Source organism: Rhinichthys klamathensis, unplaced genomic scaffold, assembly GCF_029890125.1.
Source record: "Rhinichthys klamathensis goyatoka isolate OS25496 unplaced genomic scaffold, OSU_Roscu_1.1 h1tg000429l_1, whole genome shotgun sequence".
Taxonomy (NCBI): Eukaryota; Metazoa; Chordata; class Actinopteri; order Cypriniformes; family Leuciscidae; genus Rhinichthys; species Rhinichthys klamathensis.
Genome location: NW_026606925.1, coordinates 795,229 through 807,378, shown reverse-complemented (window position 1 = coordinate 807,378; position 12,150 = coordinate 795,229). Strand labels below are relative to the sequence as shown.

Here is a 12,150-nt window from a genome sequence, read left to right as displayed (position 1 = left end):
CATGGCATGACAATGGCTGAAGCAGGACTAAGAGTCCGTCCAAACCTGAGTAGGTTCACCGTGGCCACCATTATCAGGGCATTCAGACAACACAACAGGTATTGTACTCTATTGCTTTCTTTGTCACAATACAATTTTACAAGCCTGTGAAAGTAGTCTATTGGTTTCAAATCAGTTGTTAGTGTGTTGTAAAACATGTCAATTGACAACACATGTTTCTTTCTTTAGAGTTGAAAGAATGCCACATAGAGGTGGGAGGGTTGCCATATTTACAGCGGCACAAGAAACCCTCATTGTGGATATGGTTCGTGAGAACAACCTCATCAGACTCAGGGAGATCAGAGACAAAGTCATTGCCGATAATGTCAACTTTGAGAGCATTGATGATGTCAGCTTGGCCACAATAGACAGAGTTCTCCGTCGCCAAAAGATGCGGATGAAACAGGTCTATAGGGTTCCCTTTGAGCGCAACTCTGCGCGACACAAAGACCTACGTTACGAGTATGTGCAAGTAAGTATACATCCATGTTCACAGTACAGTTAGTGGACCTACTGTGTTGCTCAGTGGCCTACATTACTTCTGGACAATACTGTGCTAACTGATTGACTGTTGTTCTGAACACCTGTGCATTTTCACAGAGGATATTACAGTTGGACGCGATGGCCAGACCTCATGAGTACCTCTTCCTGGATGAGGCTGGCTTCAACCTGCAGAAACGAAGGCAAAGAGGCCGTAACATCATTGGCCAAAGAGCCATCGCTGAGGTTCCTGGCCAACGGGGGGGTAATATTACTCTTTGTGCGGCCATGGGTTTGGAGGGGCTTGTCCACCGGCATGCTGTCCTTGGGTCTTACAACACCCAACGTCTCCTCACCTTCCTAGAGGAGCTAAAAGACATCCTCCTGGACCGTCAACAACACCATCCTGGGCCCGCACATCACATTTATGTGATCATTTGGGACAATGTACGCTTCCACAAAACAAACCAAATCAGAGAGTGGTTCACCACTAACAGTAACCACTTTCTAAACGTCTGTCTGCCACCCTACTCCCCTTTCCTGAACCCTATAGAGGAGTTCTTCTCATCGTGGAGATGGAAGGTTTATGACAGACAACCATACACTAGAGAGAACCTCCTAAGGGCAATGGAGCTGGCCTGTGTTGATATCCCAGTGGAGGCCTTCCAAGGATGGATTCGCCATTCCAGGGCGTTTTTCCCGCGGTGCCTGGCAAGAGACAATATAGCCTGCGATGTGGATGAGGTGATGTGGCCCGATGCAGCTCAGCGACATGATGCCGCACAGTGATTGTGTGGTGTGAATAAAGTAAATAAAAAAACTTCACACCCTGATCATGTTTTCAAGAGTACTGTTGTGTGCAATAGATTCTATTTTTGCATTGAGTTGTGTTACAGTAGTGTACATGCAGAATTTACTATAGATTTATACTCTTCATATGAAACTCACAAATCTAAATGCCTAATCCTCTGCAGAGATCTAAGAAGATCCATTACTGTAAAGTTTCTAAAAATATGCATTGGCAGTTATGAAACAAAGAACCTTCTCACAAATTGAGCATTGTGTTTTCAATTGTTTTGCTGTAGTGTGTAATGATGTGTATAGTGTTTACATTTTTGAAAGCTTCGAGCTGCTCTTTCGGTGTGAAAGTTTGAGTTTTGAAGTGATAAGGTGTGGTTGTGTTTATGTAGCTTTAGAAAAGGGTGTTGTGTTTAGACATTGGGGAACATGGAGGAAACGTTTGTGAAATGTGTTTTAGCATTTGAGAAAAACTGTAATCTAATTATAATAAAATCATTTAATAATGACACTGAATCTTTAATATAAAAAAAAAAAAAATGTTTTACTTTGCATTGTGCAAAATTATCACAAACTTTAAAAAAGTTGGCTTGAAAAAGCCGGACCAGAGAGTTTGAAGAAGTTTAAAATAGTTTGAAGTTTAAAGTAATTTGAAGTTTGATAGATGGATAAGTTAGAAAGAAAAGAAAGATTAGTTTCAATAAGAGAAAGATTAGTTAGAAAGAAAGATTAGTTAGAAAGAAAGAATGAAAGAGATTAGTTAGAAAGAAAAAAGAAAGATTAGTTAGAAAGAATGAAAGATTAGTTAGAAAGAAAGAAGAAAGAAAGATTAGTTAGAATGAAAGATTAGTTAGAAAGAAAGCAGAAAGAAAGATTAGTTAGAAAAAAGAAAGATTAGTTAGAAAGAAAGAAAGATTAGATAGAAAGAAGAAAGAAAGATTAGTTAGTTAGAAAGAAAGACAGATAGAAAGAAAGAAAGATTAGTTAGAAAGATTAGTAAGAAAGAAAGAAAAAAGAAAGAAAGATTAGGTCGAAAAAATAGAAAGATTAGGTAGAAAGAAAGAGATTAGTTAGAAAGAAAGAAATATTAGTTAGAAATAAAGAAAGATTAGTTAGAATGAAAGAATGAAATAAAGATATTAATTAAAAAGAAAGATAGATAAGTTAGAAAGAAAGAATGACTGATATAAGGATATATAGAAAGAAAGAAAGAATAATTAGAAATAAATTAATTAATTAATTAAAAAGAAAGAAAGATTAGTTAGAAAGAAAGAAAGGAAAGAAATAAGATAGATTAGTCAAAAAGAAAGAAAGAAAGAAAGAAAGATGGATAGATTAGTTAGAAAGAAAGATAGATTAGTTAGCTAGAAAGAAAGATAAGTTAGAAAGAAAGATAGATTAGTTAGTTAGAAAGAAAGAAAGAAAGAATGACTGATATAAGGATATATAGAAAGAAAGAAAGAATAATTAGAAATAAATAAATTAATTAATTAAAAAGAAAGAAAGATTAGTTAGAAAGAAAGAAAGGAAAGAAATAAGATAGATTAGTCAAAAAGAAAGAAAGAAAGAAAGAAAGAAAGATGGATAGATTAGTTAGAAAGAAAGATAGATTAGTTAGCTAGAAAGAAAGATAAGTTAGAAAGAAAGATAGATTAGTTAGTTAGAAAGAAAGAAAGATTAATTAGAAAGAAAAAAGAAAGAAAGATTAGTTAACAAGAAAAAAAGAAAGATAGATTAGTTAGAAAGAAAGAAAGATTAGTTAGAAAGAAAGAAAGATTAGTTAGAAAGAAAGAAAGATATATTAGAAAGACAGATAGATTAGTTAGAAAGAAAGAAAGAAGGATATATAAGTTAGAAAGAAAGGAAGAAAGAAAGAAAGAAAGACAGACAGATTAGTTAGAAAGAAAAAAAGAAAGATTAGTTAGAAAGAAAGAAAGATGGATTAGTTAGAAAGAAAAAAGAAAGATTAGTTAGAAAGAAAGAAAGAAAGAAAGAAAGGTTAGTTAGAAAGAAAGATAGATTAGTTAGAAAGAAAGAAAGATAGATTAGTTAGATAGAAAGAAAGAAAGATTAGTTAGAAAGAAAGATAGATTAGTTAGAAAGAAAGAAAGATAGATTTGTTAGAAAGAAAGATAGATTTGTTAGATAGATAACACAATGAAACATGCCAAATTGTACAGACATAATTTTAGCCAGGCTGTCAAACAAATGAACAAAAGAGGACAATGAAATATTAATAAGTGACTATGTTGCAGACGATGTGTGAATTTTTTTTTTTTTTTTTTTTCTCCTGTGAGCTTTTTCGTTTTTTCTTTTTAAACCTGTAGCTGTAGTTTGCCCTTTTTTCAACAATATTATATTGCTCTCCTGCATTGACACAATTGTCTGAGAACTGAACTGAGCTGAACGATGACATCACTGTTTTCTCCAGAGCGGCTGGAGAAAATGAATGATTTCAGTTCATTATTAATGAACTAAATAACTAATGATTTTTTACAATGGAAATGAATCATCATCGAAGTTACTTAAGCTGGACAATGACACTATTTTCTTCTAGAGCTGCTGTACAGCCAAAACTAACGTTGTTGCATTATTTTCCTGTTATCACTGTAAAGCTGCTTTGAAACACTCTGTATTGTAGAAAGCGACTTGACTTGAAATTATTTTGTCAGATAAATATCTTCACTAAGTATTTTAAAATATGAGGGAAGATCAAAACACTATTTTCCTCATATTTTGATGGTTTAAGCAAACTTGTAGGGTCATTAAAAAAATTAAGAAATAACTCCACACATCACTTTTAGCCACTACTGTACAGTGGCGGCTGGTGAAAAATATCCTAGGTGGGGCTGTTTCTGCGGGGGTCTGCGGGTCCTCCCCCACAACATTATTGAATTTCGTAGTTGTGATTTCCTGCATTCTGGTGCATTTTAGGCCATGTGCCTTGCCTATACCAATAAAAGAACTTAAAGGTGCTATATGTATTTTTTAGCGGCCTCTATCGGTGATATTTCAGATTGCAACCAATTTTTACAAGAGCGCTCGTGCTCGTGCTCGAACACAAGAGTGATCACTCGTGGTACCGGCCACACTGAGACTTTCAACAGAAAGCGGAGAAAGCACACACAACATGCTGGAAACTCATGTATACTCCCACTGCAACGTTACAATAATAGGCTTCTTTTATCAGCTTGACGTTGAACTAATGCTCCATGCTCATACCATGAAAACGTTACATTTGTGGTGTTATCTAGCATAAGGCATTTCACTAACTATTCGTGTATCTTTCACAATCAGCAATGTCAACAGGTGAATGTATAATATGATAACGAAAACGGTTAGTGAACTAGACTGAACAATGTCAGTGTAACAGTAAGATCATAGGAAGCAACATTACTGTACTGAACGTGTCTGGAAATGTGTATTATAAACAATATGATACTAGTGGGATGAGTGACGTTAGACAGTAGATCTAGTACACAAAATAAAAGTTACATCCTAAAGCTCCTACTTTTTGTTATCCTGGAATAGTCTTTTGTATTCATTTCATGTCTCATGTATGTTGTAGTTTACCTTGCTATTTCATTACAGTTCAATATTATTTATTTCAGCATATCTGAAAACTTGTAATTTATCACAATAAAAATAGCGGAGGTCTCTCCATAATTCAAACGCTTTGCCGATGTTGATCCGTGTTTTCGTCCTAAGTCGATCCGATTCACGTTTGGCCTGACGAGCTTCAGCAGATACATTTTAGTTTTGTTTTGTATATTTACGTGGAGTTTGTGCTGGAGTGTGTGTTGTGCTGGAGTGTGTGTTGTGCTGGAGTGTGTGTTGTGCTGGAGTGTGTGTTGTGTTGGAGTGTGTGTTGTGCTGGAGGCAGGTCGTGTTTGGGTGTTGTCAGACTCATGTCGTCAGCTGCAGTGCCGTCGCATAGACTGTATATAAAAAGGAGAGAGGCTCGGGAGCGCGCGTGCACGTCACATCCGATGGATTTTGCAGAAAATCCGACACGGAGACTTCACATAGAAATAGGAATACTAGCCTTCAGAGATAATAGCAAAACCCGACAAGTGTATCATTGTAATGTGTGATTACAACCCCTTCACACACAGGCAATAAAAAAAGTATTCATAGTAACCAGGGAACCATTGGCTTAAACTCCAGCACTGTAGGGCTGAGCGAACTGGAGCCCAGGGCAGAGCCGAATGGCTACTACTACACCAACATGATAAACATAACGACGTCAAAAGTGAATGCAAATATCATTCTGGAGAGTTCTGAACACATTCTAAAGTAAAACCATTATTAGAATGCAATTAACAGATTATTTTTCAAATGAGAGATCAATAATAAAAAAAAGGTCGGCTGGAGGTCGCTGCTGCTTCTGTGTTTGGTGTGGTCAGTGCCACAATAGTGCTTTTAAGACCCTGCTTTGTGGATTGATGAGCTCAGATGAGCAACAACAGTGCAATTATTACTTTCCTTTCATTTAATTTGCTATACAATTTCTTAAAGGTCAGTTACAAAAAGAATACCATGATGATCAAACTTTTATTGTTTGATCAACTCCGTCATCATTTAACCCCAATACATCATATTTTCATTGAAAAGTGCGAGTCCTCCTCCTCTCTGCTGCCATCTTGTTACTCCTAACTAGGTTAGGAGACCTCTCCAGCTCTCTTAAATAATTTAGGAGCTGTCTTAATACTTAGGAACCTTTATAAGTCACACTTATTCTTAAGTCTAGGAATAAGAGTAAAATGACGTCATTCTTAGAATTTTGACAGACTTAAGACTTTATATGTATAAAGGCTTTATACATACGGCCCCAGTTCTCTTCTGAATGAAGTCTCGACGGATGAAGTTTAGCCCACCGGTCCTGTAGTGAGAGCGAGTGATCAGAATGTTTCTCAATCTTGTCCTTTTTAAATGGGTTATCTACATCAAGGAGGGAGTTTAACTCTCAGATATGCAAAGTGTGCATTGAATCATTTGTTAAGGCTCCTCCTACAGGAGTCTTTTGGTAGACCGTCTTAGAAACACTAATTATCATATGAGTCATCGTTATACTTTGAAGCAGATGTTACACATTTAAACTAGTTTAATATACAAGAATATCAGTGCCATCTGTATATTTAAATGTTCCATGATTTAGTTCCTGCAGAGTATCGGTCTCAGATAGGTCTCAAATTGGTCTTATATTGGTCTCAGATTGGTCTCAGATTGGTCTTATATTGATCTCAGATTGGTTTTATATTGATCTCAGATTGGTCTCAGATAGGTCTCAGATTGGTTTTATATTGATCTCAGATTGGTCTTATATTGATCTCAGATTGGTTTTATATTGATCTCAGATTGGTCTCAGATTGGTCTTATATTGATCTCAGATTGGTCTTATATTGATCTCAGATAGGTCTCAGATAGGTCTCAGATTGGTCTCAGATAGGTCTCAGATAGGTCTCAGATTGGTCTCAGATAGGTCTCAGATTGGTCTCAGATTGGTCTCAGATAGGTCTCAGATTGGTCTCTGATTGGTCTTTGAAGATCAATCTGAGATCTATCTGAGATCAATCTGTGGCAGATCAGACATAAATTTGGATCAAAACATTGAACAGGTGATAGTAGCCATGATTCCATAGCTAATATAACAACCTATTTTCTATAATTTTGACATAAATAATTAATATGAAGAGATAAACAGATGAACTTTAATTGCTTGGGTGGCTTGTGGTGCATGTAATCTATCTTTATTTTTCAGTTTAAATGTCCCTGTGGAGCATGTAAATGAAGGACAAAGTGATTCACAAGTCTATGCAAAAGATACAGTGTCGCCTCAGAAAGATAGAAAGTACTTTATTCATCATTTACAGATGTTTCTGAAATCCATCCTCCTTTAAAGTTCTACTTCTCAAATTAACTTGCAGTTATTGCATTGTTGTTTTTCACTAGTATGACATTGAGTTCGGAGATGCAAAGCATTAAAGATTTGCTCTTTGTTAGTTTTGAGGTCACCTGTATTTGTGTAAATGCATGATATGTTTGTGATTAGCAGAGTATATTTTCAGATCATGCAAAATTGAACGTCTTTCTTGACTCTTCTGCAGTTATTTACCTATGCAAATACAAGTAGGTGCATGCTGGGCGCTTCTCCTTGACATTTGTAATACAGACGCAACAAAATAATATAAAAAGAGATACAGTATGTTATTATTTATTTAATCTGTGTAGGGATGCTCGATATATCGGTCACCATATCGGTATCGGCCGATATATGTTCAGTTTTAATGTTATCGTTATCGTAAACGTAATAAATAATGTATCAATTCCTTCAGCTGAGACTCTTCAGAGGCGCACTGTTCAACATTATGGTTTTGAATTGCGTGAAATATGATCGGAATCACTTCATAAAGAAAAATACAGTAAATGGTAAAGTAGTGCAAGTCTGTCATATCGGCTATAAATAAAATGAGCATGAGAAAATTATAATTGTGTGATTGAGACATAGTGAGACTTTTGTTTTTGTAATCAGGCTCTCAAAAAATATTTAGAAATTTTGATTTAGATTTATCGGCCAATATATCGTTTGTCGACTTTCAAATATAAAGAATTACCGGTTATCGTATCGGCCAATATTTTCGTATCGGTGCATCTCTACTATATTATCAATGCCACATTTATGACAAGCAACATTGTTGTGAATTAATTAGAATAGAAATGTTTCATTAATTATCTTTAATAATCCGAGCTGTGCACACTCGGCGCGCGCGCGAGGCAGATCTGGCCGCGCTGCTCGTATCATCTCACTCATGATCTGTGCGAGTGAGCGTTTGAACTAAACAGGTCTTGTCTACTTGTGTTTGTATGTCATATGAATAATATATATGTGCCCCATACATGGAATCAGAGTGTCTACTGTATTTAGTAAATGGAAAATCTCTACAGCAAAAGGCAACCACTACATGCATTCGGTTTGTTTCTACCATTTATTAGTAATATTTTACACAGTTTATTTACTACTTACTATATACCTGAGCATTCAGTATTGTGCAATATAACATACAGAAGGTGATGGACATTTTGGAGGGAAAGAAGTGCTGCATTTTATCATTAAAACATGTGACTTTTCATGAAAATTCTATAATCCAAGATTGCCGCCACCATATGACGTCATAATATGCAAATTAGATGGAGAAATGTAATCCCTACATAAACTTTGGGTCATCCTTAATATTTCTCTAATTTACAGAAAGTCTCTATCTTTTATCACTTTTAAGATATAGCCTTTTGAAATTGAGATGTCAAAATCGAACGTTTTAGGAAAAAACCTCTGGCGCCTAAAGGGTTAACTAGCAATTGCGACTTTATATCACGCAATTCTGACTATATAACTCGCAATTGCAACTTTATATCAGGCAATTCTGACTATATCAGGCAATTCTGACTTTATAACTCGTACTTCTGACTTTATATCACACAATTGCGTCTTTTTATCACGCAATTCTGACTTTATAACTCGCAATTGCAACTTTATATCAGGCAATTCTGACTATATCACGCAATTCTGACTTTATAACTCGTACTTCTGACTTTATATCACACAATTGCATCTTTTTATCACGCAATTCTGACTTTATATCAGGCAATTCTGACTTTATATCAGGCAATTCTGACTTTATATCACGCAATTCTGACTTTATATCAGGCAATTCTGACTTTATATCACGCAATTCTGACTATATATCACGCAATTCTGACTTTATATTACGCAATTCTGACTGTATATCACGCAATTCTGACTATATATCAGGCAATTCTGACTTTATAACTCGCAATTGCAACTTTATATCACGCAATTCTGACTTTATAACTCGTACTTCTGACTTTATATCACGCAATTGCGTCTTTTTATCACGCAATTCTGACTTTATATCAGGCAATTCTGACTATATCACACAATTCTGACTTCATATCACGCAATTCTGACTTTATAACTCGCAATTGCAACTTTATATTGTAAGGCCTTCTAATTCGATCCAATGGCGGTACTCGATTAGCGGTGAAGGTCTCACGCGTGTTCCGTTTCTTCCCATGGCAAAGGGATTTTTAATTAAATGCAATACATTTTATCTTATGTATTAACTCGTTTCATCTGACTCCATAAAATGAAAGGGGTTTTCAATGATATCTGTGCATCATTAAATATACGTTAATGTTTGACTATTCCTTTTAACTCCAATGAAAATAAAGTAAAAGTCTGTTAGAATAATCAAATATAACAATTTATTATGTCGGGTAAATGTATTTTTACAATTCCATAATCAATTGAAAGATAATCAATGCAAACCATCAAATGTTCTAGAACAAAGAGGAAAATCTTTTACCCAACATTGTATGGCTACGTGAGCTGAGAGTCGTGAGACCCTCAACTCCACGGGCTAATCTGAATACAGAAAACAGCCCTGAGCTCTCGTTGCATTTTCCTTATATAGCCAGACCTTATTTGATATGTAAAACATGAGTTTAGTGGACATTTACTGTATTCCCCCTCCATACTTACTGGGGGTAGAAGTTTGACCATCTGCTAAGAACAGTGGAAATTAGCATTCATGAATTTACACCTTTGGGATGAGTGCCTAGAGACCACATTCCTTTGTGTGCCAGTTATTGTCACGGTAGACGTTTTCTCTGTCCCTTCTTGTCTCGTGTTTATGTTGTTGTATGAACGCACGTGTGTGAGGGGCGTGTCTGTATGGCATTACCTGATCCGCTCCAGCTGTTCATCATCACATCACCAGCTGCAGTTGATCACCACCACACTATTTATACTAACTGCTGTTCTCTCATCCTTGTCAGATCGTTGTTTGGTGTGTCCCTGTCTGGTTATCCTGTTCCTGATCGTCTCGTGTTCCGTGGAGTGTTTATCGTGCTTGGAGTGTGTTCTTCGTTCACCTGGGATTCTTCGCACCTTTTGTCTTCACTCATCGGGTTGACCATTTAAGTCCCTGCGTCACCGTGTCTTCTGGCTACTGCTTTGGACTGAGTTTATTAAAGTATCTTCACTCGCATCTGCTTCCTGTGATCTATAGCACCATGACAGAACGATCTGACCATGAAATGGGAGCAGCGAGTGCGTCACCGTCCATTGAAGAGTTTGTACATCACAGCATTCAAAGAATGAATTCCCAAGAGAAGGAGATCGGCGACACGAGTCGCGCAGTTCAAGCCTTGGTGACGCAGGTGTCTGAGCTCACCCAGCAGATCCAGCGTCTACGTGTCCCCGCTGCGCCCCCCACACCTGCCGTTCCCTCCGCACCACCTGGAAGCCCCTCCCAGTCGGAGCCTCGGTTACCGGTTCCAGAAGCCTATTCGGGTGAGCCTTCACATTGCAGAGCATTCTTAACCCGTTGTTCCATGCACTTTGCCTTACAGCCACGCACTTTTTTCAATGAACAAACGAAAGTGGCATTCGTACTGACACTGCTGACTGGGAGAGCGGCACTCTGGGGAACGGCGGTGTGGGAGAACCAGAACCCATGCTGTTCCTCGTTCCAGTCCCTCGCGGAGGAGATGAGGAAGGTGTTTGATCGAGCGGTATCAGGAAGAGAAGCGGCCAGGACATTGGCTGAACTCCGTCAAGGAGAACGTTCAGTATCGGATTACTCGATCGAGTTCAGGACCCTGGCGGCGGAGTGTGGCTGGAACGAGGAGGCGCAGTGGGACATGTTCCTGCATGGGCTGGCTGACCACGTCCAGAAGGAGATCTATGCCCTGGATCTCCCCACTAATCTCAATGGCTTGATCGACCTTGCCCTGCGGGTGGACGCTCGACTGTCCAGAGTCGAGCGCAGAGCAACTTCCACCCGCCCTCTCGGAGATTTCGACGGCCGGCGATCCAGCGGCAGGGGCGTGGTCAGCCCTGTCGACGATCACGAGCCCATGCAGGTGGGTCGAGCTCGGCTTTCCCGAGAGGAGAGGGAGAGGCGGAGGTCCCAGGGCCTTTGCCTTTACTGTGGAGGGACTGGTCACTTTGCGTACAACTGCCCGGTAAAAGGCCAAGCCCGATAGTAAACCTGAGGCTACTATCGGGTGGGATCTCCGCCAGGAAGACCTCATCAGCTACATCTACCTCCACCCTCCTCTCGGTAAGACTGAGATGGTCAACCAACCAGCACGATTGTTCTGCACTGTTGGATTCCGGGGCGGAAGGTAATTTTATGGATTCTAATTTCGCACGCACATTCCAGATTCCCCTTCGACCCCTCACTCACAGGATTTCTGTTCATGCATTAACTGGTCAAGAACTTCCCACCATTTCGCACACCACTGAAGACATCACACTCATTACTTCTGGCAATCACACCAAGACTATTTCTTTTTTTATTTTGGACTCACCTTTGGCACCCGTTGTTCTCGGACATCCTTGGCTGATCAAACACAACCCCCGTGTGGACTGGATTCATAAAGCTGTGCTGGAGTGGAATAAGGAATGTAAAAGTCTTGTCTTGTGTCTGCTTGTTCGTCTGTACCTGTTTCTGTGTTGCAGGAGGAAACAGGGGATTTGTCTAACGTGCCCGCGGAGTATCTGGATCTGAAGGAAGTGTTCAGTAAGTCTCGTGCTGCTTCTCTCCCTCCGCATCGTCCCTATGACTGTGCTATAGATTTACTGCCAGGTAAGTCTCCGCCTAAAGGCAAGTTATATTCACTTTCGATTCCTGAAAGAGAGGCTATGGAGAAATATATTTCTGATTCTCTAGTAGCCAAATTCATTCGCCCTTCCTCTTCTCCAGCGGGGGCGGGATTCTTTTTTGTGGGGAAGAAGGATGGATCTTT

The 12,150-nt window shown here is 38.5% G+C and overlaps 1 protein-coding gene and 1 long non-coding RNA gene across 2 annotated transcripts; both read left to right on the top strand.

Annotated features, from left to right (window-relative positions):
• Window positions 1-427: 427 nt before the first annotated feature.
• On the top strand, window positions 428-1,646 carry LOC130071086 (uncharacterized). The gene is made up of 2 exons (XM_056235702.1): window positions 428-511; window positions 640-1,646. The coding sequence occupies exons 1-2, from the start codon at window positions 431-433 to the stop codon at window positions 1,306-1,308; spliced, it is 750 nt and encodes a 249-aa protein (XP_056091677.1). The 5' UTR covers window positions 428-430; the 3' UTR covers window positions 1,309-1,646.
• Window positions 1,647-2,619: 973 nt separating this feature from the next.
• Window positions 2,620-3,455, top strand: LOC130071087 (uncharacterized). The gene is made up of 3 exons (XR_008803961.1): window positions 2,620-2,676; window positions 2,861-2,930; window positions 3,408-3,455. It is a non-coding gene; the product is annotated as an uncharacterized LOC130071087 (long non-coding RNA).
• Window positions 3,456-12,150: the final 8,695 nt, after the last annotated feature.

Coding starts and splice junctions, on each gene's coding strand:
- LOC130071086 (XM_056235702.1), top strand. CDS start 431: ATGCGGATGAAACAGGTCTATAGGGTTCCCTTTGAGCGCAACTCTGCG. Junction 512..639: donor TACGTTACGAGTATGTGCAA/GTAAGTATACAT, acceptor GCATTTTCACAG/AGGATATTACAGTTGGACGC.